At 56.0% G+C, this 27820-nt stretch overlaps 1 protein-coding gene and 1 long non-coding RNA gene across 4 annotated transcripts in view; one reads left to right on the forward strand and one right to left on the reverse strand.

Annotated features, from left to right (window-relative positions):
* Positions 1-515: 515 nt before the first annotated feature.
* Positions 516-27071, reverse strand: GYPC (glycophorin C (Gerbich blood group)). Its single transcript, XM_012779761.2, has 3 exons — positions 26667-27071; positions 3136-3186; positions 516-1230 (listed from the first exon to the last, which is right to left on the reverse strand). Exons 1-3 carry the CDS (start codon positions 26866-26868, stop codon positions 1034-1036), a joined length of 450 nt encoding a protein of 149 aa, XP_012635215.2. The 5' UTR covers positions 26869-27071; the 3' UTR covers positions 516-1033.
* The window catches only part of LOC105879490 (uncharacterized), a 71808-nt gene continuing 61055 nt past the window's right edge, over positions 17068-27820 (forward strand). The window contains exons 1-4 of one of the 3 annotated variants that reach the window (XR_012920528.1): positions 17068-17138; positions 18341-18651; positions 21620-21715; positions 27030-27424. This is a non-coding gene — a long non-coding RNA (uncharacterized LOC105879490). Of the gene's footprint in view, positions 17139-18245; positions 18652-21619; positions 21716-27029; positions 27425-27820 lie in introns of those variants that run through there. The other 2 variants (XR_001157766.2, XR_012920529.1) reach the window with 2 other exon arrangements.

The following is a 27820-nucleotide window of genomic DNA, read 5'->3' on the forward strand; positions in this document are numbered from 1 at the left end:
AATTCTGCCCCAATTAACAGACCTAATTACCTAATCCCCTGCCTGCTAAACCATCCTTAAAAGCCCTGTCTCCCAAGTTCTCAGGCGGCAGATTTGAGAAATGCCTCCCATCTCCCGGCTTAGCGCTGTGTGGACTGAAAACACTCTGCCCTGAGCCTGCGGCTCGGCGCGCTGGCTGCCACTTGGGCAGCGGGCAGATGAACCCGGTCGGGCAGCAACAGGTGCCGTCACCATGGTCATGGGAAGGACGGGGCTCACTCATATTGTTCATCAGGTCTGGTTTGTCTAGTATTGTGCATTAGGAAATCAACTCCTCAGCCAGTGCGCTGCCCAGAGACAATCTCTTTCTAGAGGGGCATCTCATCCACGTTTGTTTCCTGCAGCGGGTGCTGGGGCAGGTCCCGGCCGACCGCACCACCTGTGCTCTCTGGGAACTGGCCCGCGGGAGGGCAAGAAGCAAGCCCGGTGCCGTTTGTCTTCCCCCGCGCCTACAGTAACGCCGGCAGACTCTTGAGTGCTCTGTTACATTTCAAATTTATTTCCAATCATTTCAAGCTGGATCAATGGGAGACAAAGGTACCCTTTCACTGTGGCACCTGCTGTTCCCCCCAAATGTCAAGGACTGACATTTGATGCCGCTATCCCCGGGCAGTGCACTGATGATGCACTTCCTTGCTTCCCAGCCCCCAGGCCCGCGCCCACTCACCCTCCGCAAGGACTTTCACGCCAATGAGATGACCTTTCGGCCTGCCCAGGAGACCTGTGTGCTCAGACTTTCTCCCTCTTTGCCAGAGCAAAGGCTGGCCTCTCTGGGTGGCCTCTGCCTCCCTGTGTCCCTGGGAGATGCCTCTCGCAGCTAGAGACCCTGCTTTCCTCCCTGGGTGGGCACCGAGTGCTCCCAGGTGCGGGGGGCGGGAAGAGGCGGCTGCTCTTGCAGTCTGCACGGAGGTCCCAGCAGCGCTGGTGGGTGGTGGGGTGCATTTTCTACGATGGGGCTTGAGGAGGCATTTGGGGAGGTGAGGTCAGGAGCCCCTCAGATAAAGTACTCCTTTCTGCTGCCACCACCAACATCCTGGAGGGCAGGGTCGTCCTGCAGGGCTGCATCTGCACTCTCAGCAAACTCCGTGCCCTTGGCCTCATTGGTGTGGTACGTGCCCTTGTGCCGACACAGGTAGCGTAGCATGACAAGGAGGAGGCAGACCAGGACGAGGGCCACCGCAGCAATCACGCCTGCAGGTGGGAAGAAATGCATGGGTCAGTGTGGTACAGGGGCCCTGGGACAAGGGACAGGGTGTGTCAGGAAAGACATGCTGCTGTAACAAGCATAGACACTCCTCACTGTAAGACAGGGTCACATTCCTGTAAACCTGTCATAAGCTGAAAGTATCACAGGTCCACATGCATTAATACACCTGCCGCTGAACATCACGGCTCAGCCTCAGCCGCCTTACTCGGACTCGGAACACTTACATAGGCTGACAGCTGGGTGAAATTATCTAACACAAAGCCTACGACATATTAATAAAGTGTATTCATCCTGCACATTGCTAGCCTAGGAAAAGATCAAAATTCAAAACTCAAAGTATGGTTTATACTGAATGTATTTACTTTTGCATCATTGTATAGTTGAAAACCCGTAAGTTGGAGGCCATCTGTACCAACGGCAGGTCCCTTCCTTCTGTATGTGTCCTCTGCCTGGGGTGCTGGCTTCTCATCTGTGCCCACCACAAAGGCTCCCTTCTCTCTCGTTCTCTCCTCTCTCTCCGTTCCTTCCTCTCCTCCCCACCAGCCCAGCGCTCTGCAGACAGGCTGGGTGGAGTCCCAGGGCGGCCCCTGCCTGGAGGTGCTCACAGTCTATTGAAGAAGGCAGACTTATTTGCGTAAGGGAAGTGCATGCGTTTGCCTGAAACTGTGGGGTTCATGCAGAGCTTCACCTTTTAAAGCAGCACAATCCCCACTGAAGGGCTCTGGGACCGTGGGACTTTCCATGCTAAAACCAGGAAGGTCCCGGAAAACCGGGAAGAGCTTGTTACCTCCTATGCACCACGCAGGGGACAAAGACGAGGGCTGTTAGCCGCACTTGGGACAGGTGGTGTGAGGTGTGGCGTTTCCCTGGGAAGTGAGGACTGCCACGAATCTGCAGGAGGGCCGGGGCGTGGCCACCTGCAGGACTGAGCGAGAGGGTCCTGCTGAGCACGCCATCCACCGGGACTCCGGAGGCGTCAGGCCACTGGGCCCTGGGAGTGGCGGGTGAGGGGTCAGGGGCTGAGGGCCGCAGTCCCATCGGGGTGCTGCGAGTCTGTGCACTGATTGGAAGCTGCGGAACAAGCCTCTGCCCTTCCTCAGAATGCAGGCGGATGGGGCCTGGGGAGCCGCGGAGAACAGGCCGGCTGGGCCGCTCCTGAGCCCACTTCACAGAGAAGTTTCCTGAACTTCCTGGGCCTTCAGGGGAGCGCTGTGCCTGCACTTGCCGACGATGCCGACTGAGAACGGCTCAGTGGTCAGTGAGCTGGAGAATGCTGCCTGCCCGGAATGCAACAGGGGTCTTTGCTCCCTTTTCCTTCTTTTTAATTGTAGAAGTTCCCTGAGCGATTAATAAGCTAGTGAGAAGCGTGGCTCTCAAAGGAGGACACAGAGCATGTGACATTTCCCAAACTTGGTTGTTCCTGAAACACAATCTGGACTCACAGTCATGACCCGGGGAGCCACCTGCCCAGGGCTCACAGCAAGGTGGGGGCAGGGTCAGACTCGGGATGGATGGCAGGGCCATAGGACGCAGGGCGGGCCACAGGCGGGGTCGGCTGGGGGAGAAGCCCAGGCAGCCTGGTCAGTCCACTTGCCCACCCGCCTCCGCCTTCGAACCTCCCTGTCCAGAGCCACACTCTGCACCCTGAGAGGGGCACCTCCCGACACTGGGCCTGCCCCTCCTGTCACCCCGCTCTGCCTGCTCTGCCAGGACACTGCTGGACTTCCTTAGCCAGGGCTGGACTTCCCATTCCACATTCGAAACCAACTCGGAGGGAGGGAAAGAGGCGACTGCAGCTGCCTCCACCCAAGTCCTCAGACCAGTTCTCCCCTGGGCATTTCGTCTGAGACCCTCCCGGCTGCATGAGGGGCCCTGTGACGACAGCTCACCTGCTATGACAGCGATGTCAGTGATGGTGGAGGGCATCCCCCGGCCAGGCTCTGCGAACAGAAGAGAAGGGTCTGCGGTGAGACGGTGAGAGAGGAAGGCTCTCCTGCCTGGCAGCACCGCAGCACTTGCACCGCCACCGCCTCCAGGGACCGACCCAGTCCCGCGAGCGAGCGCAAGAAGGACTCCCTGCCCCCCTCCTTCCCTGGGAAGGGCGTCAGTCCACGCATTAGGGAGCCGTCTCCGTGACCCGGACACCTCCCGCTGGGCCCCATCTCCAGTGCTGCCACACTGGGGATCTAATTTCCACATGAGTTCTAGTGGGGACGGACCACAGCACCAGGTGTCGCTTCGGTGGCCTTCAATCCACGGTGCCGCAGGTCTCACAGCAGTCCCGTGAGGTGCCTGGCACTGCTGGTCCATTTCACAGGCAGAACACGGAGGCTCAGGGAGGGGACGCGCCCACAAGCTCACAGGACCTAGCCAGTCCTCTGGCCTCTGGGCTGGACCTCCTCTCCTCTCCAGAAGAAGCCCCTCCCAGGGCGCCTGCATGGGTCTCTCGATTGACTCTCCAGTGGGAAGGAGGGCTCTGTGGTGCCATCCAAGTTACTGAGTGTGTATTCTGAAGTTCAGGGGCCTGGCCAGAGCACTAGGATCTCTGGAAGAGTGGGAACCTAAGTGTTTCCTCGGGCTGCTGCACAGAAAGTCTCGCCTCCTCCGGGAGATGAGTGAGAAGATCTGTTCGACACTGGGAAGCATCAGCGTTAACATGGAAACCCTGTGTTCCCATTATGAGAGCTCTGGACTCAAGAAGCGCAAGGACTCCCTGCCCCACTCCTTCCCTGGGAAGGGCGTCAGTCCACGCGTGGGAGCCGTCTCCGTGACCCGGACACCTCCCGCTGGGCCCCATCTCCAGCGCTGCCACACTGGGGATCTAATTTCCACATGAGCTCTAGTGGGGACGGACCACAGCACCAGGTGTCGCTTCGGTGGAACAGAGAAGGATGAAACAGAGAAGGATGCTCAGGTAATCACTTTAATTATAGGGCTCTAAGGTCATTCTCCTCAGCAAAGTAGCCAGATGCCTCTTTCTGATAAGAATGGGCTGCCGGTGTTGGGAGGGAGAGCAGGTGGGGGGAACAGACCTCAGGCTGGGCCAGAGCAGGGAGGAGCCTGTTGGGGAAGAGGATGAAAGAAAGCAGCAGGTCAGCAAAGAGAGAGCAGGCATGCTTGGGAGCCAGGCAGAGAGGGGCTCAGTGTTCAAAGTGCTGCTCCATGGTAGGACCCACGGCAGAGGCGCAGCAAGTGTAAGTGGCTGCTGGACTCTGCAGTTCAGTGCCCAGCACAGAGTGGGTGCTCAGTAAGCGGTCACTGCGCGCGGGACTGAATGCATGCACATGTGAATGAGTGGACCGAGAGGTGGAGTGCTAGACCTTTCCAATCACTGAGCACCTCCCAGTTCTGTAAGAAGGAACAGACCTTGCTTAGGTTGGCAGGGATGGTTGGAGAAACTCGAATACCTGGAATTGCCCCTAGGGATTTCTAGAAGACCAGCATGTCTTACCTTGGTCTGTCCAATGCAGCCAGGGTTACAGGGGACTGTTATTCCCTCTTCCTTTAAAAACAATTAGCAATTGCTTACCAGGTGCTGGTACCCTTCTCAGCATTTACCAGGTTTTAACTCACTTAGTGCTCACAGCAGTCCCATTTGGTAGGACTTATTATTGTCACCATTTTATAGATTTGGAAGCTGAGTCCCAGAAAGGTGTTATTGTTATCCCTAGTCATGCAGCCACCGTGAGAGTCAGGAGTCACCCAGCTCAAGCCCAAAGAGCTCTGAGTCAGGGAGTTCAACCCTACAGGGCACTGCCCAGTGGGAGCCTTAGTGAGCTGATTTCCAGATGAGGTACTTGGCTTCAACCACTTGGGGTGCATTTCTTGGCTTGTGTTGGGGACCTTGTACCCAAATCTACATACCGGGATACCAGATGCACTTCCAGCAGGACAGGTGGGCTGGGAGGGCAGGTGGGGCCTGAGACCAGGGCATCACCAGTCGGGCCTCCCAGCATGGGCTCCCTGTAAGCCCAAGTCCGCTGGGGGCACCGGGGACAGGAAAGCCCCCTGGTTCACTGTGCTTTCCAGGCCCTGTCCCCCTCCGGTTGCACAATGCAACGGACTCCAGGAAATGACATTCAGCCTGACCAGAACAGCCACACCGGCCAGAATCAGCATGGAGGAGATTAGAGATTGTCTGGGAACAGCAGATGAGAGCTCTCCCCCCACCTTCTCCAGAGGCATGCGATGGAAGCCCAGGCATCGGGAGCCATGGGTGGCGAGCAGATCCTTGGGGAGAAAGCCGAGAAGCAAGCAGGGGTGAGGACTCCACAGATACTGAGCTCTCTGCCCAGGATGCTTATACCCTCTGTGCAGCAAACTCCTATTCATCCTTCAAAGGCCAATCCTGATATACCCCCCTGTGGGAAGGCTTCTTTCACACCTGCACTTCTCAGCCTAAGCATACATTAGAATCCCCTGGAGGCTGTTAACACCTTGGTTGCTGGGCCAGCTTTGGTGTTTCTGGTACAGTAGATCTGATCTGGAGCCTGAGAATTTCCATTTCTAAGAGGCTTCCTGGGGATCCTGCTGGTCTAGGGACACCTTGAGAACTGCTGTCTCACGCCATCCCTGGCAGGCCCAGTCCGGCCTGCTGAGACCGTGGGCAGGCAACACTGGCGCTGGCGCAGTGGTGAGACGGGGACCTGGAGGGAAAGCCCACGGTGCTGGGGTGGTCGGCGGGGCTTCGGGGCTGGGCAGAGAGCCTCTCTCAACTGGCACTCAACTGCCTCCGTGCCTGGGCGGCTGCTGGAAGCAGGCCATGGGGGCTTCACTGCCCACACTGTCACTGGCATGGCCGTCCTTGCCATCACCTGGGCTGTGGACAGAGTCCCCAGGTAAGGGCCATGTGCACTAGATTGCCCCGGTCAGTCTCAAGGTTAAATTAATTGTCTTGGGTCACATCAAGCTAAAAAGCCTCTGCACAGCAAAATACAAAACAAAGCAAAAACAATCAACAAAGTGAGGCAACAACCCACAGAATGGGGGAAAATATGTGCAAACTACCCATCTGACAAGGGATTAATAACTAGAATATATAAGGAGCTCTAAGAATTCAATAGGAAAAAATCAAATAATCCAATTAAAATGGGCAAAGGATCCAAACAGACATTTCTCAGAAGAAGACAGAAATGGCCAACAGGTGTATGAAAAATGCTCAACATTACTAGTCATCAGAAATGCAAATCAAAACAACACAATGAGATGTCATCTCACCCATCATCAAAAGCATAGGCCATAATGGACGCTGGTGAGGTGTGGGGAAAGGGAAACCCATGCCCACTGTTGGTGGGAATGAAAATATGTACAACAAGTATGGAGAACAGTATGTAGATTTCTCAAAAAACTGAAAATTCTGCCATATGACCCAGCAATCCCACTGTTGGGCATATGTCCAAAGGACGGTAATTCAGTGTATTGGAAAGATATCTGCACTCCCCTGTTTATTGCAGCACTATTCACAATAGCCAAGATTAGAAGCAACCTAAGTATTCATCAATGAATCAACGGATAAAGAAATTGTGATACATACACACACTGGAATGTTATACAGCCACAAAAGAATAAAATCCTACCATTTGCAACAACATGGACGGAACTGGAAACAAGTGAAATAAGCCAACACAGAAAGACAAATCTCCCATATCTCACTCGTGTGGGAGATAAATGTTAAAAACAATTGATTTCCTAGACACAGAGCAGAATTCTGGCTGCCAGAGGATGGGAAGGGTAGCGGGGAGGGGAATAAGGTGGGCATGGTTAACGGGTGCAAAAATATAGCTGGATAGTTAGATAGAATGAACAATATTTGATAGCACAACAAGTCAAGGTATATTTCAAAATAACTAAAAGAGTGGAATTGGGGTGTTCCTAAGACAAAGAAATGATAAATGCCTGAGGGGATGGATGCCCCAATTACTCAGATTTGATTAGTTCACATTGTATGCCTGTATCAAAACACCACACATACCCAATAAAGACATGCAACTGTTATGTACCATCATAATTAAAAATAAAAATAAAAAAAATTACCTTGAAGGTCTGTATGGGTCCCCTTATGAATAATCCCCCCAGGCCCCAGGGCTGCCAAGGTGCTGAGCAGTGTGGTGTCACTGCCTGCCACACCCTCCTCCTCCTCACTGGGATCCGGTCCTGCCGCTGCTGCTGTGTGGACGCGAGGTGTGGAGGTGGGTGGCGGCGCCCTGTGGCCCCCTGCAGTAACCTGGGGACGAAGCAGGGCCTGGACACCCAGAAGGCAGAGTCCCGCCAGGGCTTTCACATCTTGGCCCTGCTCTGGGGCTGTGCTCCCAGCAGGGGAGCTGGAGAGACAGGTGACCTCACTGTGACTTACCAGTCAGAGAATCTGCTTCCAGAGTTTGCTGTGTGGCTTTCCTTGCTATTTCCCCTAAACTCCTTTTTTTTTTTTTCAAAAAAACAAAAAAAAAACAAAAAAAACCAGAGCCTTATTTCAACACCACAACCCACCTGCCTCAGTTGAGCTGCGGCATCTAAGTAAAAGGAAAGAATCCTTTGTCTCCATTTGGGGCCAGAGTATAGAAAAGTAGAATGACCCTCTCATACGTCCAGGATGGTGACAGGCAGGGAAACCAGTAAGAAGCCCTGAAGGGAAGACGAGTCTTGGGATAAGAGGGTTTGCTGAGCAGGATGGGGGTGCTGTTGCCCACACGGGGACTCTCCCCCAGGAAGAGCATCAGCTCTGGACTGCAGAGTTTGCGGCTTATTAGGGAGCAGCAAATGTCCTCCTTTATTCACGGTGCAGAGTAAAGGGGAAAAGAACCAGCGCTCCCCCTCCCCCAACTCCCAGCACACAAACCCTGCCGAGGGTTTCTAGGAAAATCCACCAGGGAAGAGCAGAGGAGGAGAGGGTCCTCTTGGTGAACCACCTGGAGCTAGGGCTGGGCAGGGGGCTGCAGCGTCAGGTATCAGCAAGCAACTGAAGCAGGTCTTGCTTGAGACAATGCCCACCATATAAAGAAAGTTTAGTAAGTTTGTTTTTCTCCTAGAAGAAAATCCACCCTGAAATAGTTGGTGTGGCTTTAGTACACGGAGGAGACCCAGCTCTGTAACTTCTAATTTGCACCTGTCACTTTGTCAGGCTGACAGATCTGCACAGCAGAAGGGGACTGAAGCTGAGGGAGGAGCAGGAGAGGCCACCTGATGGTGAGGTGGGGCCAGGCTCCACCCTGGCTGCAGTAGAAGGGACCTGGAGGGGTTGAATGTCTGAGAATCTGTCCCCTCTGCCTGTGCCCCCGTCTGCCCCTGTGATGCGGGAGCAGCAGTGAGGCCCTTGTGCAGGGCCTGGTAGATGCGCACACGCTCCTGAGGCTGCAGTCTCCTCTGCTTTGTTCTTGGGAAATTAAACAAAGTTCCCAGGACCCCCTGCCCCCGGCAACTACTCCAACTACTCGTATGCCAAGCCCCTGCAGTGAGGCCAATGGAGGGCAAACGGCCTGCTGATTGATTTAAGGATAGGTGGGCTGGGATGATGCAGTAGGGAAATGCTTCTCCAAAAAAAAAAAAAAAAAAAAAAAAAAAAAAAAAAAAAAAAGGTTCTGAGGAGATAAGGAGATAGAGGTCGCTTATGTCAGGAGCCAGGAGGGGGCTGTGTACCAATCAGTGTTTGCGTGGCTCCAGCACAGGCGGCTGGAACACAGCAGGCCTGGACACCCCTATTTCTAGCCCCAGCTCCATCCAGACACCTTCCCAAGGAGTGTGAGGGTGCACAGGAAGGCCTGTGGGGCCCCTGGAGCCCTCGCCTGCAACCACCAGGCTTGGGCCAGCCCCTGGCCATGCCCCTGTGGGGTCAGCACACTGGCCAGCTTGGAGGGCACCACGGAAGGAGTGACAGCTCAGCACCAGCACTAGTGCCTAGACCATATTGGGGTGACACGGCCTGTCTAGCCTGGCTTCTTCACGTGTAAACACAATGGTGCTACTGTGTGGGCTTGTTGTGAGTGAGCATGTGGCAAGTGGTGCTTGGCATACGTTGGGCCATTTTTGTCATTGTCAGTTATGTTGGCATGGCCTGGGTCAATGCAGGATTGTCAAAAACAGCACCTTCAATGCTCTTGTGTGCTATCTGGCAAATGCATCACCTTCAGAATCAAGCAATCCACTTCTTGTAATTGATCCTAGAGAAGTAATCTGGAATGGAAAGAAAATCCATGCTTAGGAAAGTGTATTGCAATGTGGTTTAAAGTGAAAATTTAAAGAGAGAGGACAATCTAAATGCTCCGTATTGGAGAATTGGTCATGTAAATCTCAATATGCCTATATGATGCAATATTATGCAGTTGTTGAAATGATGCATATGAATTCTTAGTGACAGGAAGCAATGTTTATGGGTATGATGTTAAGTGAAAGGAACAGGACCCTGCCAATAAAAATGATGCTAAATATCCCAAAAAAGTCTTAGACAAAAGAAGAAAAGGAAACACTCTTAAATGTTAGGTGGTGGCTTTTGTGTGGTGGGCAGGGTTGTGGGTGATTTTGCTTTCTTCTAATATACAGTTTTCTGTACTTTCCAAGCCAACCACAATAACATTGTATAGTAAAGAAATGGGCTGGATCCTCAGAACTAGCTATTGTCTTGCAGAATCACCAAAGTCTCAGATTGGAAGGTCTGTCAAGGTGCTTTCCTTCGCCCGACCTGCCTGCCTCGCTCCAGGCCCCCACTGGGTGCCTGCACCCCGTCTGGTGACTCCCACAGCCTGCCTTGGGCTGTTGACGGAGAGCGGGACCACAGCCACCCGTTGGGGTGACCCTGTGGATCTTGTGTTCACACATCCTTTGCCTAACCCAGTAGGGAGATGCTCCAAGTGGACAGTTTCATTCCCAAGACAGACACGCGGCGGCGGTGGGAAAGCGCGAGTGCGCGCAGTGACCGGCTCCTCACCCTGTCCCTGGGCTGCACCTGTGGGCAGAGGACCGTGAGCTGCGGCTTCAGTCCAGAGCCCTCACCCACACCTTCGCTTGTGCAGGAGGGCGCGGAGGTGCGCTCTGACTCTCAGGCAACAGGTCAGGGCTGGCTGTGGGTTTTGGTTCTCTGGAGTCCCCTGAGGCTGCCACTGGTGTGCTACACGGCTGGCTTCTCAGCATGTCGGGTTTGAATAGCTTCCTAGAGACGCCGGAAGGTTCCTCTCCCTCCCCAGACTAGAGAGTGCTCTGCTAGGATTCTGTGAGGGGAGGCCCCATTGTCCCTTGGATTTCGATTTTGTGGGAAAGCACCTTACGCTGAACCGCACACACTCGGTTCCGCCTCTTGGCCTCCTCTTCCTCCCTCTCCTTTTCTCTTGGTCCCTGTGACCATCTTCCATCTCTGCATCCTTATCCACATTGCTTGCTTCCTTCCAAGGAATAATGACTCTTTTTATCAACGGTACTGCTCCACACACTTGCTCCCGTGTTTATACAGAAGTACCTCCAAACCCCTGTGGGTCCCTGCTGGAGTTAAGCACACACAGCGAGGGACTGGCATGTGGGTCACAGAGTCCCGGCTGCGTGGGGCGTAAGTGAGGGAGCCCTTTAAAACTGTGAAAATCATTCTTAGCTAGACAACTGCACAGAAACAGGCCACATGTTGCCTGCAGCCCACAGGCTGTAGTTTGTTCACATCTCCACTAAAAGGCTTTGCCCGTCTCTGCACTAATTTTTGAGCTACTAGAGGACAGGACTGTATTTTACGCATCCGGATCTGACACAATGCCAAGTGATGAATAAGTGATGTTGCACTAAGTATACCCTGACATGTCCCAGCTGATCCTTCTGTCATTATTTTTTTCCTATACACCTGCCTCTTGATGCTGGATAAATGGCCTCTTCCTAAGCTTCTCTAAGTCTCCTAACAGTCACTGCACAGATACACACTAAGCTTCCAATGATGCTCATGCCTGCCATTTACTAAGTTCCTGGTGTGTAGCAGGCCTTTGCAGAAACCTGCGGAGACAGAGGCGACGCTGGCATCCCCTGTACATGAGCCGGTGTGCCGGTGTGTGCTCACACGTGCGGTGCACGTCCAGCCCACGCGGTCCTCGTGCAGCCTAGAGTCACCCTTGAGTGCCCTCTGAGGTCCCTGCTCTCCAGCCAGGTCCCACGTGCTGATCTTCACCACTTCCCAGGAGGGCTTAATTCACTTAAAAGAATCAGATAATTGCATTTTCAGCATAATTAGGTACCTAATTACATGACTAAACGTCCCCGATCGGGCTGCATGTGTAAATAACGATGATTTAGTTATCCACGCTGTGTTACTGGATTTCCAGAAGGCCCATCAGTGGGCGAACAGGACGCGGGAACGTTTTTCTGCGGGCGCGCAGGGCCGTGGGGCGGCAGGGACTGGGGCGGGCGCAGGAGGCGGCCTGCACGCTCCACGCAGACGGGGGCGGCGCCGCCCGCGGGCAGGGCGGCAGGGCGCCCGCAGGACGTGCCCCAACAGGAGGCCAATCCGAGGCACACAGGTGAAGAGGGTGGGTGGGACGTGTCGGCGTCCCCAGAACCACGCGGCGTCCCGGAGGCGGGCGGAGCAGCACCTCACAGGCCCGGGTGCGGAGAGCCCGGCCCGGCGGAGTTTGCGCACTGGACGCGTTAGCGTTCGGTTAATGGTGCTGTCGTCGGTCTTTTACGCGAGACTGGCGGGAGAAAGGGCGCGGGAAGACGGGAGCGCTGACGGGGCGGGGGTGAAGAGAAGCGCAGGTGCGCACGCGCCACCAACCGCTCTTTGCAAAGTCGCCTCAGTGGCGCTGCAAGGGGCACCGGACGGTGGCGTGGGGCCTGGGGAGCATGGGCTTCGGAGCCGGGAGATCTGGGCCGAGTCCCGGTCGCTGTGTCCCAGCTGCGTGTACGGACCGCTCTGAGCCGCAGCCGCGCGTCTGCAGAGGAGGGCCAGGGCGCTGCGTGCGGGTCTGGTCGCGCGCGGAAGCTCCTACTGTGCGCAGACACGTGCGAATGGCTCCTTCTCCCGCTCCTTTCTGTCCTGTCTCTGTCACACACGCCACACCCACACACACAGGGACACGCACACACGCAAGTGCTGGGAGGCCAGGGCAGGCAGGGAGTGCCAGCGACTTCCTGAGTCCTTCCCGCCCTGCCCTTGGCCTCCTTTGGCCTCCAAGTCCTGTCTCCTGGGTATCAGGGCAGGGAAGGAGCTTCTGGAAGTCACCAGCTCCCTTCCTCATTCCGCAGCAGAGCCCGGAAGCCACCTGCCCCTGGGTCAGCCCCTGCGCCGGCTGTTCTCAGCGCCTGGGGAGAAAAAGCCATTTCTCTACCCGCCCCCGCGGCTTCATCCTCCCACTGTTTTTCTAGCTGATGAAAATACTCTAAAATATGTCTCAATTCATCACCCTGGCAAGCTCCTGCTCCATCTTCCCAGCCCCTGTCCAGGTCTTGTGATTTATATTTGCCCAACATTAATCTTTTAAAAGCAAAGAAGCCATAAACACATACATAACTCTGCCTCTTGTCAGCTGAAATCCCATGACACAAATCAACTGCCACCTAAATTAGATGTTTCTTTCATAGAGAGTGATAAATGCCCTGGAGACTAATCAAGGAAGAGTCAACTAACTTAGACTTTGTTTCACTTCAGAGTCGCGTGTGTAGGTGGTGTGGCTGAAGTCCGGGGACAGGTGAGGACACAGGCACAGTCCTGGTGTTTTGTAAACAGGAAGCTTTGTTCATCATTTCTCTGCAAGGCTCTCAGTACTTCAAAGCAAGGTTGAAACCTAATGCATAATCTTAGGAGAAGAAGGGTAAGTACACAGGGTACTCCTCCGCCAGACCGACTGGCGTGCTCCTTTCTTTGGTAAAGGAAAGAAGCCTTTGCTTAGGCAAACCAGGTAAGAGAGTGAAGACAGAGTCACCCACAGAGACATGGCAGCTACAGGGCTGGCTCTGTTTGAGCAGTCAGGGTTAGGGGCCTTCAGAGAAGCCAGATTGTCTACAACAGTACAGGTTTCAAATATTCATACTCTTTTTAACCACTTCAGGACCTGCCTCGACTATAGTTGACAGCCACAGATGAACACCCACAGCGACTTTAGCCGACGGCCATGATATGACTTTTCTAATTTTTCATTTATCAAAATAAAATTGTGAACATTTAAAAATAACATTGAAAACATATGTATATGTTACCTATTCTGATTTATCTTACAAGTAAAGCTGCCTATAAAGTAAAAACAAGCTTTCAGTGCTTTCAAGCTTTCCTCATCACACAAGAGCAGAACGGATCCGTCGTCCATGCACAGCACAGACCGCCGTGTGGACTGTGAGTGCGGCTGTGGGCAAGGTTTCTCGGCTGGTGAGCGCCGTACCGAAGTGGTTAAGTATTGATTAGTTCATATCAAAACAAATGCAATTTTTTATTTTACACCTTTCAAGTAATGGCTTTTGAATTTTGTTTTGGGAAATATAAAAGCTGAGGTTTGGGGAGGAAAAAAAAGAATATAAACAGCTAAATCCAGTATCTGTCATGAGCTTATTTTCCTTTCTTTTCCTTATTATTTCTTCCACCATTGCTGCCATGTTCACAGTCATTAATAAATTTCATCAGCTACCTGCTTGGGCGAGTCCTGGGCACTGAGGGGTCTTGAAGACCAGGAGACGGGAGCTGGGTCTTCTCGTGTAGGCAATGGGCAGCCAGTGCGGGAGACACACAGGAGATCCGAGGGGCTGGGGAGGGAGCCCACGGCTTGGAAGAGCACTTGGAAGCTACTGAGAGTGTCAGGATGACAGGGAGTAGGGGACAGGGGTTCTGGGTGTGAGGTGGGGGCTGCAGGAGGGCAGACCTGACAGGCTGGGCGGATGGAGGTCTGAGAGTTTGGGGTTTGGGCAGGAGTGCAATTAGAAGGTAAGGAAGGGAACATGAGTGTGAGGGGAGAGGGAGGAGGGTTATGAATAATTTATTATTTTTTATTTCCTTATATCCAGTTATGGAGTCACCACCACAATGACATTATCTAAAGTATTGAAAATTACAAAGTGTCTCAGATTTTCACATTTAAGTAAAATCAGGACTCTAACCACTGGAGTGGCGTCCGTGAGACGGACACGGAGGACGAGCAAGCAGCTCCCCCGAGGGTGCTTGTGAAGACCAGGGACGCTCTGGGGAGGCTCTGGGGTGGCACACACAGCAGTCGGTTCTCAAACTCTGCATGTTAGAATCATCTGGAACCCTTTGAAAAACACTCCCAAACACCCACTGCCATGTCTTCTTCTACTAGGGTTGCTAGATAAAATACAGGACACCAGTTAAATTTGACTTTCAGATAAACCACCAAAAATTTTTCAAAGCTTAGAGAAAGAAAGTGACCTCCCAGAGGTGGAATGTGCTGTGGTCCGACAGGGTGTGTGCTGGGGTGTGAGGGGCGTGAACCCCTCCAGCCAGAGCTCCCAGGAGGCAGGAAGGTGGCCTGGGCTTTGGTGCCAGCAAACCTGGCTTCCAACCTGAGCACACCACATCAGACAAAGTACTTCCATACTTTCCTTTCTTTTCTGGTCTCAGTGTTTTGGCCTAAATGGGAGTAGCAGTGTCTGCCTCACAGGAATTCTGAGCAGGCTCAACCCCCCCGCCCCCGTCCTGCTGCACCCACTGGGCACCTGCTCCCACCACCAAGTTCAGGGCCCTCCCCACTGGTTCTCCTGGCCAGACCTGTCTCCTCGCTGTTTCCCTCAGGTCCTGCCACCTGCCGCCACCAGAAACCTGCCCTGCTTTGGAGTCTAAGAAAGTAAAGAAGTTTCCTGGGCCTCACTGCTCCTATTTCTGAGAGGTTGGTGCGGGGACGGGTCCCAGAGAGCTGCTGGTGAGCGGTGGCCCAGGCCCACTTTATCAGCACTGCTGCCCAGCGCAGGCCTCCAGGTCCCCTGCAGCGGCCTGATAAGGGGCCCGCTCTGCACGCCACTGCCCGGGAGGCTTACCGGAGGCACGCCCGGGTGGGGGAGCCCTCCCGTCAGCCCCGTGCTCAGAAGGAACACAGCGTCCTGCACACGCAGACACGGCCTCGCGAGCTGCCCGCCCGAGGCCAAGCTGTGTTCTGGCGCACATGGCAGGCGCGTGTCTCCTCCCACTCAGGGACGGGGTCTCGAGACCCCCCTTAGGACAAGGCACTACATGCACCCCACACAGGAACGAGTTGGGGGCCCTCCCACAGCACAGGCTCGGAGAGCTCAGCAGAGACCTGAGCTTGAATCCGAGAGGCTGACCCTGTGCGGGCGGTGCCACTTGGGTCTCCTGGACAGCCTGCGCACGTGTGCGTGTGTGTGCGTGTGCGTACGTGCGTGGGGGAGGATCGGGCAGTGCGGAAGCACGCAGCCGTCCGTCCTCTTGAACCTGCCGAGAAGAGGAAAGTGATGCTCTCTGCCTGCAGGTTAGCCTGAGAGACACCCAGATGGAGGAAACACCTGGATTCCAGTCCCGGCTCTGCCATTTGCTATTGCTGTGGCTTTAGGACAGTTACTCTGTGCCTTTCCAAATCCCGTTTATTCAGGGACGTTCAGGATACCAGGCTGGATGAGAACCCCAGACCCGTCTTCTAGGGAAGTGCGCGGTAACACTCCGCTCCCCGTGCACACGCGGCCGGCCCGCCCGGCAAGGGAGCTGCGCGAGCACGATGCGTCCCGCCCGCTGCTGTAGCAGGCTGCCGTGGAAACGGCACGAGACGAGAATGGCTTTGGTGTGCACGCGCCCTCCAGGTACAGACATGCCCAGGGCCCGGACTTCCAGGGCTGCTGGATGAAGATGAGAGCCAGCCGGGCGTCAGGTAGCGACCGCCTGTGCAGCAGCTAGACGCCCGTGCTGGGCCCACGCTAAGTGAGGAGAGGACGCGCAGGAGACGGCCGCGCAGCCGCTGGACGCCCGTGCTGGGCCCACGCTAAGTGAGGAGAGGACGCGCAGGAGACGGCCGCGCAGCCGCTGGACGCCCGTGCTGGGCCCACGCTAAGTGAGGAGAGGACGCGCAGGAGACGGCCGCGCAGCCGCTGGACGCCCGTGCTGGGCCCACGCTAAGTGAGGAGAGGACGCGCAGGAGACGGCCGCGCAGCCGCTGGACGCCCGTGCTGGGCCCACGCTAAGTGAGGAGAGGACGCGCAGGAGACGGCCGCGCAGCCGCTGGACGCCCGTGCTGGGCCCACGCTAAGTGAGGAGAGGACGCGCAGGAGACGCCCGCGCAGCCGCTGGACGCCCGTGCTGGGCCCACGCTAAGTGAGGAGAGGACGCGCAGGAGACGGCCGCGCAGCCGCTGGACGCCCGTGCTGGGCCCACGCTAAGTGAGGAGAGGACGCGCAGGAGACGCCTGTGCTCATCCTCCAGGGCCTTGCTCACTTGCGGAATGACATCCAAAACCCGAGCAGCCGAAAAGCACCTCCCGACACCTTTCCTCGAGTGTGCCTGCCCGTGCGGGCTGCGCTGAGGCGCGCTCTGACACGTGGGAGCCTGGGTGCCAGCCTGGGCTGTGTGGCCTGAGCCCTTCTCTCCCTGATTTCAGGCCGGAGAAGGAGACTGCATTTCTGGGATTGTTCTCATTGTGCCAGGGAAGACTGGCTGGGTCTGAGCATGGTGCAGGGCCTTCCTCCCCAGGCAGGTGGCAGCCTGGACCTAGGAGCAGCAGGTGGAGACCTCCCTTGTACACATCCGCTCTCCATTCTCTGTCCGCGGGGCCAGACCTCCACCCTGCGGGGAGAAGGTCGCTGCTCCGTGCCCTCTGCTGGCCGGGCTTGCACTGACCTGGAGCTGCGGGCAAGAGGCCCATGCGCACCCCCCTTCTCCCTGCGGTCTGCGTGCTGTGGACTGCGGACGCTGGGAGCCAGGGGCCCCCACTCACACTCCCCGCAGAGCCGGGCACAGGCCTGGAGACTGCAGGAAACCTTCACCCAGAAGGTGAGCCAGCAGCGCCACACACACTCTGAAAGCGGGCCTCTGTGTGTGCAAACTGGGCCCTCCGTGAAGGCCCTCCTGCCCTACCCCTCAATTCAGGGACTCTGGGAAGTCTCGCCGTCCTCTTCCTCCTTCCCAGCTCCCACCACGTCATGGCTCGGCTCGCCCAGGCCTCACTCTCAGCCGCCTGCTGGAGTGCAAGCTGGACGGCGCGCTCTGAGTCATGAGCCTCCTTGCCTGGAGTGGGGCGAGGGGGACCCGGAGGCTTCAAGCCTCAGGGAGATGGTGAATTCCTGACTCTGCATTGGGTGCCAGGAGGTGGTCCCCTCCTCTCTCTGCCACCGCACCTGACTTCGCTGCCCAGTCACCTCTCCTCACCGTGCTCCCCAGCCACAGCAGCCCCTGGTTGCTCCCTGACCAGACCCGGCCTGCTCCCGCCTCAGGGCCCGTGCACTGGCTGTGCTGCTCTCTGCCTGCTGTTTCTCAGATAGCCCCATGCTCGGCTTTCTTGCCTTTTTCAGATCTTTCTCAAACATCATCTCCCCAGGGAAGCCTTCTCTGGCCACACTCTTTACAGTGGCGCCCCGCCCTGCCCGCCACCCCCTCCGCATTGCACCTCCTGGCTTGCCCGTCCTGCAGCCCGCTGCACATCTGACCTCCTGAGCTTCCTGCTCATGTGCCTTGAGTGTGTCTGCCCACCCCACCAGAGGGTAAGCTTCCCTTTGGGGTTACGCTGGCGTGTTCCCTGTCCCATCCCCAAGGCCCCAGCCTGGCCCTGACGCATCACTGGGCTCCTGGCTGTGGGGCCAACACAGCAGCTGGTGTCGTGCCAGTCGGCGGCTCCGACTCAGCCCAGTGTAGCCCTCTGTGGCCGTGGCCCTGGTTGGTGGGACCCTGCCACGGATGGACCCTGCACCGAATGCGGAGCTCTGGGGGTGTCGGGGTCCCGGAAGGGGCCTGTCCAGGTGGCAGAGCTGGCTAACCAAGGGCTCAGTCCAGGCGGGTCGGGGCGCTCTGGGCAGTCCTGTCTCAGAAGGAGACGCCACAGATGAGGCAGGTGAGAACTCGCTTGCCGCGGGGCGGGCCTGCACGCAGGCAGCTCAAAGGAGAACCGCCCTTGAGAGCTGTCAGGGGTTCCGGTGGGAGGCAGGGCAGCGGGAGGCCAACCTTTCATCAGCTCAGACAAGCGGCCTCTGTTCCCACAGCCCCCGGACAAGGAGGGTCAGATGTGGCCAGGAACTCGGACAATTGTGCCTCTGAGATGTCAAACCTCAGAGACGGCTTTTACCCAAAAGCACCACCCTGGAAACAGAGGGAGAAAGGACAGTGAAAGAGTGAGACAGAGACCCAAGGCCTCCAGGAAATGAGACACAGAATGAGGCTCGGACCTGCCCCGAGTGGAACTAGGGCTCGCAGGCAGGCCGCAGACCTTGGAAGGACACCACTGATTCATCCGTGGGGACTGCAACGTCCTGAAGGCTGTATTCTGACTTCCGCACCATTGTTTGTTTTCTCAGTGAGTAACCAACACCATTTCGTTCAAATGGATTGTTTATCGTGTTCCAGATTGTTTAGCGTGTTCCAGAAGGGTTTTCCAGAGGCTCCAGAACGCTGAAGCAGGCAATGACTCGGGGTAATTACCAAAGCCTGATATAAATGAATGTACTCAGGCAGCTGAACCAGCAGTCGTTCACTCCTCCTGTGAAAGAGAACTTTGTTCTCCCTTGAAAGTCCCCGTTCCCTGCACAGGCGAGGGTGGTGTTGTGCAGAGTTAAAGGATGGCCCAGGGGTTGGGCCCGGGTTCAAATCACAGTCCTGATGCTCTCAGCCATGGCTGCTCCCTGAAGAAGGGGACCACCCAGAACACCTCCTCAGGGCATAGGGTGACGGCCAAGTTGAACACCGCTAGACAATAGCACCAAACCCTATGAATACTATGCTTCTTCCTACACGTACACACCTATGATAAGTTTAATTCATAAATCAGGCACAGTAAGAGATTAACAATAATAACTAATAAATCAGTTACAGCAATGTCCTGTAGAAAAGCCGTGTGGATGTGGTTGCTCTCCTTCCCACACACATTGCCTTCCGGCACCAGACGGTGGGTGACCAAAACCTCAGAAGGGGGACCACCGTGTCTCAGAGTCACCTCTTGCTCCGAGAGAGAATCTTCCTATGTTCTGCCTCTCAGTCTCATGCCTACAGTTCTACAATGAACAAAAATTGCTTCTGTAATAATGAAATGGGGTAAAAGATATTTATTTTTAAACTTTAAATTTATTTTAAGTGAAAAAGCCAAAAAAGTAAGAGAGAAGAGTGCGGGAGCGTGCCCTGCGTCCCAGTGGCCGGGGGACCCCGTGGGGGCAGAGGCAGGGGCTGTGCAGACACAGGGCGCTGGCAGGACTCCAGGGAACCAACTGCCCTCAAGAGGAGGGTCGGAGCCCCAAGCAGAGGGCAGAGTTGGGCTGGGAGAGCGCAGGGACAGAGGCCCAGGCCACTCATCCCCATGGGAGTCCAGCGCACAGGGACCTCCATGGGCCCACGTGCTCTGCCCGTATGGGTCCCTTCTCCTCCCGATGTTAGAAATCATATTTTATTGTTATATTGGTATAGATGCAAATGCACTCTTTGACCTTGGATTCATTTCCTTCCACCTGATTTTAAAAGAAGCTAAACATTTAGCAAGCACTGTGGCTGGGGGCCTTGGCTGAGCCCCTCCTGCAAAGCCCGTGTGTGGAGGGGGAAGAGAGGGTGCCTGTGGGCCTCGGGCTCTGCAAGTCGCACCTGCTGCGGTCTCTGTGCTGCAGTTCACATGTGACACGGAGATAAAAGTATCTCCTGCCCACGGGTGGAGTGGGATGGTGTGTCCAGCTCTCCACACCCAGTCAGGGGCAGTCGCGCTGGGAGCAGGATGGGTCAGGATCACTTACAGAGTTTGTGAAAAAGGAAGAAAAGAGGAGATTATGGAATTAAGGAAAAAAGGGGACACTAAGGGTTTTCAGCCAGAGCTGAAATGAGAAGCTCTGCAGAAGCTGAAGAGGGTGATTCAAAGGACAACCCCCTCCCAGGGCATGATCAAAGAGGGCCTGGCCCCTCACAGGAGGGCGCAGAGGAGGAGCCCCCAGGGGAGGAGGCAGGGACAGGAAAGCCTTCAGAGCAGAGAGAGTCCCAGCTGCGCCCGCTCAAGGGGAGCCTGGGGGGGGGGCAGGAGGGCAGAGCAGGGCCTAGCACTGGGGCAGGTGCAGGGGAGGGAGCACTGGAGGGAGGGAGGCCGAGCAGAGCAGTTCGGGGAGTGTGGGGCCCACAGCACTCTCCGCAGACTGTCTCGTCCACGCTGGCTGGACTCCCCATCCGTCCATCCATCCATCCTTTATGCATTCAATCACTCCTTCATCGCAGGGTGTTTGGGAAGAGGCTATCTTGCCCCTGGAGGGCGAGTCGGCTGAGTGTTGGGTGGTCCTGCGAAGCAGGTTAGGATGTGAGGAGACGGCACTCAGGAGCGGTGTGGGTGTGTGAGGCCAGGAGCCGGCGGGGTTTCCGGGCTGCTCTCCGCCACAGCAGCTCTCTGATGAAAACGTGAAGGCGCAGGGCTGGGAGGCAGCTAGCCGGGCTCCGGAGCCGCGCACACGGGGACTGAAGAGGCGGAGGGCCTAGCCCTGGGCTCTGCAGGCCTCAGGCAAATGCAGAAGGTCCCCTCTCTCAGGGCATGATTTCCAGTGGCGAATGGGCCAAGAGAGACAAGGCTGGGCAGAGGGAAGGGAGCTGAGCGGGGGGAGGGACCGCCACTTCAACACACTCACACAGTGAGAGGCACATGCACCGGGCATGACGCTACAATTTCATCAGTGACAACACATTCAATCCCCAGAACAAATCCCTGAGATAGAGATGATTATTACCCCCATTTGCAGGATCAGGACTAGCTATAGAATTTGCAGAGGCCAGTGCTAAATAAAACCCTGGGGCCGCTTGTTCAAAATGAGGAATTTCAAGACAGTGACAGCAGAGCATTAAACCGATGTGCGGGGCCCTGCTGTGCCCAGGGTCCTGTGTGACCGCGTGGGTGTCTCCCCTGGGAAGGCAGCCCTGATCTGGATGATGGACTGCGACACAGAGAGGCCCCACCACTCGCGCCAGGTCACAGCCAGCTTGCAGCATGTCCAAATTCAAAGCCTCACCCTGGGACTTTGAAGCTAACCTCCTCATCACCAGCAAATTGGCACAAAGTCTATTAGAACTAAATGGTATTTTTAAAAAATAGACAAGGGGAATCTTTAAGCCTTCGGCCTTGCCAAAGGCTGGGTCAGCTTTAGCAAGACAGTTAGGCGGGCACCTCAAGTGAAGGTGGATCTGACAGCCAGTGGGCTCTGCCACCAGGTGAGCACAGGAGCAGTCACCTCGGGGGTCCAACCCGGGGGCCGGCAGGCATCACTGTTCTGTCTGGCTTTGATCTGACAAACCATGGTTTCCTTCCCTTTTAGACTCTGCTGAGAATACATGTGCCCATCCGCTGCCCACGAAGCGTGAAGATTCTCCGCACCGGAGTCCAAGGAGGAAGAAGGGCAGCGCTGGGCCAGGTCAGCTGGAAGCCCGTGCTGGGGCGCATCAGAACGCCACACCGCCCGGGAGAAGGGTGCGGGCTCTGGCGGAGGCTGCCTGCGCGCACATGCGGAGTGGAGATAGCGGCTCCAGCAGGGTGTGCCAGCCAGGGGCGCCAAGATAGGTGCTGAGGCAGCCTTGCCGGCGTCCCCCAACACAGGGCCCGGCCGGGGCTTCCTTCCCTTAGAGCCCTGGACAGAGGCAGCGGCGTGCCTGCGGGCCCCAAGGTGCACAGCCCGTGTTTGCCACTAAGAGAGGGGCTGTCTGGCTTCAAGCAGAAGGAGTTTGCTCAACAAGCAGGAACAAGAGGCTGTACTGAAGCTCTGAGGGGTTATGGAGGATGCCAGGGAAGAAGTCAGGGCGGGAGAAGGGGCAGGGACCGTGGCTGGGCCCCCGCAAGGCAGCCCTCCCTTCCCCGCCCAGTGCTCGCCTGGGAGCGGCCAGCACTGCCCAGGCTCTCCATGGCTGGAGGGGTCGTGCCGGGCCCCATGCAGCCCTCACCGTGGACCCGGGGGGTGGGGGGGACCCAGTGGTGCGGGGCTGGCCCCAGCTGCTGGCAGGAGGGGAGTGGGCTCCTGTCAGTTCCTGCTGTTGCCAAGCCTTTGTAGAGGACACTGTTCTGGAAGAATGTGGAAAAACTAAAATGTGTAATAACTAAGGGCAGGAGTCAGCACTCCCTCAGAAGTTCAGATTATATAATGACCTGAAGAAAACCCCAGGCCAAGATGAGAGGGAAGTGGGCACAGGGACACAGTGGCACGGTTTGAAAAATGAGCCCATGCTGGAGTGGGGATGCAGGGAGGGCTAGGTGGGATTTCTGGAGCCCACGGACTATGTTCTTAGAACTTGCTTTGGTTGACTTCTGTCCATTTCAATTTGTTATTTACTGGCCTCCAAGTATATGCCAAGCTCTGGGCTAGGGGCTCCTGAGGGTATGATTTTTAAAGGGCACTTTTCGCTTTTGGAATGCAGGCAGCCCTGGTGTGGGCCCTCGGGCCACCTGGCAATCATCTATCCATTTCATAGCCGCTTCCCGAGCACCCCTCTGCACCAGGCCCTGAGTGGAAGGTCAGAATTCTGACAAGGGGACAGACACAGGGATCAATCGGAGCTGCAGAGTATTCCCAGGGCCATGGGAGGTGGTTTTCTAGGAGTGGGAAAATGTTCTGTGTTGTGGGAATGCATAAACGGGGCCTTTGCAGAGCAGCAGGTGTGACTGTGTGTGCGTCACTGGGGGTTGGTACCCAGAGAGCTGGGGGCACGCTAGGGCGGTGGCAGGCATCGGCACCGGTGGTGCATGAGGGCAGGCTCCCGGGCCAGGGCTGAGCATAGAAAGGGGGTGGTAATGGCCAGTGGGGGATCAGGGTTGAACCTCTGTGCAGTCCCTCCCTGTGGTGCGATGCAGTGACTTCCCAGCCACAGCCCCTGCGGCGGGCAGAGTGCCCCGCCAGGCACACACCGGCAGCAGACCCACACAGCCTTCTGCCACGGGCTGGCCCCAGAGGCCTGTGGGGTCTGGTGCCTGTGTGCACAGCCTGGCTCACCCTCAGTACCTGGGAGCGCTGTGGCAGGCCATCTCCCCCGAGCCTCCAGTCCTCCAGCTGCAGAACAGGCGAGAAAATGCCCATCTCCCCCGTGGAGGGAGAGGCAGGCAAGGCTTTGGCAGGGCTTAGTGGAGCAAAAGCACTGCTGCTGTTGCTGTGACAGCGAAAGCGAAAGGTAGCCGCTGTCTGAAGGGAGACTCCTGAAATCACAAGCATCTGAAGGCCAGGTCTACTCTGTCAGTTCTGTTACCAAAGCCACCTCTGCTCTTGCTGGCACAGTGCCAGGCTCTCATGCACCGTTAGTCACGTGACTCATGGGAAGTAGCGGTTACTCCCACTCACAGCCGGGAGCCGAGCAGCCGAGGTGCTTGCATCTTTCCCGCTGCCAGCAAGCGCGAGGGAGATCAAACCAGGCTGACTCCTCAGCGGGTGGGGCTCTGGTCTCTGCCTCTCACTTGCCCTGTGACCAGAGCACATCATTTAACGTCTGGGACACGTGTGCTCGTGGGAGGGCCGTGCTGATAGGAAACAGATGAAGGCACAAACAGGCACTTCCCCCAAAAGTAATGTGGAGATAAGAACACAAGCTCGGCCTCACGTGTTACAGAGGCACATTCCAAAGTGACAACATTTTTACCATCAGTTTGGCCAACCTAAAAACTGCACAGTGTGAGTGAGGATGTGGGGAAATAGTGACTTTCATAAGCTGCTTGTGAGCATTAGAAACTAGTGTGACCTTTAGGAGGGAAGTTTCTCAGTATCTACTAACATTTTAAATGAATACGCACTTTGTCCCAGAAATCAAACTTTGAGGTGGGGGAATTTGCCCTAAAGGTTTACAAACACATGCATGCAAAACCCTACTTACAGGGATTGTCATGGCAGCACTGCGTGAGGGTAGAAAGAATTAAATAAAGTCTGTATACAACCTAAATGTCCATCAGCAGAGGAACTGTTTAAATAAAAGAACGAGTTCATTGATATATTCATATAATTCACACTCTGCTGCCCTGAGAAGAATGAGCTAGTCTCTCTACGGTGCTAAGGTATAATCTTCAAGATATGTTCCTATGCAAAAAAAGAAAGATGAAGTAGAGTTTCATTATGTAAACTAAGAAGTAAGTATACGTGCATATAGTACTTCTAGAAGGACTCTAACCTATCAGTAAAGCAATTATCTTTGAAGTAGGAGGAAGGTATCTTTCTCTTTCCTATTGTTCACACTTCATCAAACATTTCTGCCCGTTTGTTTGGCTGGTTTTGTGTTTAGCTTGTGCTTGTTGACCCATTGTGTGTTCTCGATCGCTGGAAGGTGTCTAGGTTGGTCCTCAGAACGGTATATACACACACTACCCGAAAAGGCAAACTGACTCGGCTTGCTCAACCTCTCTCAGCACTGCTGAGGGGCCTCTTCCTAGTCATTGCGTATGGGGTTGCATGCCCCCCTGCAAACACAGATTGCCTCTTACCCCACACTCCTCTGCCTCCCAGCATGTTCTGCAAGTCCCCAGAAATACTTGCCTAACCATGGGTATCCTTGGAAAGGTCCCCCTGCTGATGGTGCCAGTGCCATGTGACTCCCCACACCACTGATATTTGGAGGGATTGAGCAATGGCTGAGATGGAATTTCATTTGGCACTTACTGCAATCCTCTGCCAGAGGCAGTGAATTCTATATAAAGCTGCCAGACCTGGCAGTCTCCTCGATGGGGCTCCACCACTTCCATCCAAGGGCAAGGCAATGGATCGCCTGCGTGGGCCTTGCTCATAGGAACTGCAGTAACTGGGGCGTTCAGGGGCAGGCCTGGCCGCGGAAGTGGGTCCTCTCCTCTCTAACCTCAGGGTCTGAGGAGCAGCTGTGTAAACTGAGACAGGATATAGACACATCCTGCCTGACTTAGCAGCAAGAAATAGGGCCGGGCAGCTCTCCCACAGCAGGGACCTGTCATAAATCAAATCGAAGGGTAATCCGGCATGGCTTGCAAGTGAGGGCTGCATCCCCAGGAGTCCTGAGGGGAGGGTTGGCAGTCATTGGTCAAGGTCTGAAACCGGAATCCTGGAGAATGGCCTGGGGCAGGGAGGAGGGCCCCAGCGGGAAGGCTAGCCTGTCCTTTTCAGACCCGGCTGCAGCCTGTTTCCTCAGGGCCTGAACTGGGAGGGTCACAGTGGCTCTGTCCCCTTAACCCAGGCCCCGTGCCACACACATGTACACACACACTCACACACACACAGGAGCTCAAGTAAGACACATACACACTGAACACACTAAAGCACAAGAACTCAGGGACCCACGGTGCCATGTAAAATCAATATAAAGGTGCCGGAACGACATTTACTGAGCACTTGGCGTCAGTTTCCGCGCTGAGCAATTTGTGCACACTTAATTCTCAAAACCCGATGAGGAATACCCCTAACGGTTCGCACTTTGCAGATGCGGACACTGGAGCTAGGAGAGTGCGACTTGCTAGCAAGCGCGCAGACGGTCCCTGCGGCAGCGGGGCCCTTCCTCGCTCCTGTGGCCGCCTCCCCACCGGTTCCGGGCACCCCCAGGCTGACCCAGGCCTGCTGGGACCCAGGCCTGCTGGGACCCAGGCCTGTTGGGGCACACGCCTCTCCCGTCAAGGGTTAGGCCGAAGCCACGCTCGGCCCGGCGAGTGGGTGGGCCTCACAAACACCTGGATTGGTTTCAAAGACTTATAAAAGAGTTGGTGTCTCCGATGCCCATCCCTTTCTCTTATTAATAATTCAATGTGATTACATTGTAGGCTCAGAGTATCTCCTCTCGAACAGACCCTAATGATCGGGCCCAGCCAGGGTGGGGGTAAAAGGGATACACATTCACTTTTTGTTGTTAATTAAAATTTTAGTTTTTGTGGCAAAAGCCTGATGGCAGAGGAGGAAGGCTGGGAGAGGCCCAGCCATGTCTCAAGCAGCTGCAAACAATCACATCGCATGTGATTTCCTGTCAGCAAGAAAACGTGGTGGTTTTAAAAAGAGAGCAAACAAGCAGCGAGGAACTCTCCCAGGGAGCCTCAGGCCGCCGGGGGAGCGCAGGCCCGGGCGCTCCAGCGCCCCCCAGCCCTGCCCGGCGTGGCGCGGCGCCGCACAGAAGCGGCTTGCCCTGTGACGGGGACTCTCGTGTCCAGCGCGCCTTCTCTCTCCCAGGGGCGCCTCGGTTCTCCCCTTAGAGTGACAGGCAGGTTCTGGCCCCAACACCGCACAAGCCCCCCACAAAGAAACAGAAAGCGGCGAGGGGACGCCCGGCGCCCGCGGAGTCCGGCGCGGCGCGGGACGGGGACCCGCAGCCCCGGCGACGCCAGGGCCGGGCCGTGCGTGCTCGGGCGCGCCGCTGTGGGCGCCGGGCTCCCTCCCAGGCGGGACTCACCGTCGCGGGGCAGCGGCGACGTGCGGTTGAGGCTGCTCATCGCCACGGTCGTGCGCCAGCGCGGGCAGGGCCAGGGGCGGGCGGGTGCCGCGAGGGTCGCGCTCGCCGGCGCGGGCCTGGGCGCCAGGAGGAAGCGGCACCTGGGTCGGTCACACTGGGCGCGGGCCGGGGGAGGGGCCGGCCGGAGATAGGCAGACTTCATTTATTTTTTTCTGTAGACTTGGCTGGTGGGGTTTCCAACCTCTTTTTTTTTTTTAAACACACATGCACCCGCCCACTTCTGAACTCTTCTGCGCTCCAACTTCCAACTTTCCTGCGCAAGAATCACATTTTTCCTGTTTCTGTTTTCCTCTGCACTACCAGATACAGAGGTTGCGGTTGCGAATTCCCCTGGGTTCCCTGAAAAGCTCTGGATGTGACAAGATGGCTTGGCCCCGCGCCGGCGGCGACGGTGACCAAATAGGGCAGACCTGTGCTCCAGTCTTGGCCGCCGCTCTCGGGCTGGGCGGCCGCGGCCTGGGAAGAGCCCGCCTCGCGCCTCCGCGGACCCTGCTCCCCCGAGCGCTTCCATCTGGGAGGAGTATTAGAAAAAGAGAAGAATTTCTGGACAAGGGCCACGTGATTTGTTGCAATCACCTTTGGCTGAAGCTTACAGACATAGTGGAATTTGTGGAGAATTCACTCCATTTATACAGTTAAAACTTTAAAAATATATATACTTTGATTAATTAAATGGAATCAACTCCACCATCCACAAATTATGTTATATAATATAGTATATCTCCCCCACTCCCAGAGGGAAGGTGGAGAACTTCAGGGGCGTTGGTGTTGCCCTTGTTTTAAACTGCGTCCCCGCCCCACAAGAGAACCTGCACTTCTGCACTTCTTGAGTCTGCTGTGGGATCTTTCCCCTGCTGCTCCTCATTGTTGTTTATTTAAAGCCCCAAAGCACCGTTGTGGCCCCTCCCCCACCTCCTGCCACTTCTTGCACGGTGCCTGCTGTCTGCAGGATGCAGGGGCCATGCCGCTGAGAGCAGCATCGCTCTGGACATAATGCGACTCTGCCCCCTGGAGGTGTGCAAGGCAGAGCCTTGCCAACCTCTCTCTGGGCTGCAAAAACTCCAGGCAGCCTTGACACGGTGGGGAAGCATTCA

This window comes from Microcebus murinus, chromosome 8, assembly GCF_040939455.1.
Source record: "Microcebus murinus isolate Inina chromosome 8, M.murinus_Inina_mat1.0, whole genome shotgun sequence".
Lineage (NCBI taxonomy): Eukaryota > Metazoa > Chordata > Mammalia > Primates > Cheirogaleidae > Microcebus > Microcebus murinus.

Coding starts and splice junctions, on each gene's coding strand:
- GYPC (XM_012779761.2), bottom strand. CDS start 26,868: ATGAAGTCTGCCTATCTCCGGCCGGCCCCTCCCCCGGCCCGCGCCCAG. Junction 3,187..26,666: donor GTCGCCGCTGCCCCGCGACG/GTGAGTCCCGCC, acceptor TTCTGTTCGCAG/AGCCTGGCCGGGGGATGCCC. Junction 1,231..3,135: donor TGACATCGCTGTCATAGCAG/GTGAGCTGTCGT, acceptor TCCCACCTGCAG/GCGTGATTGCTGCGGTGGCC.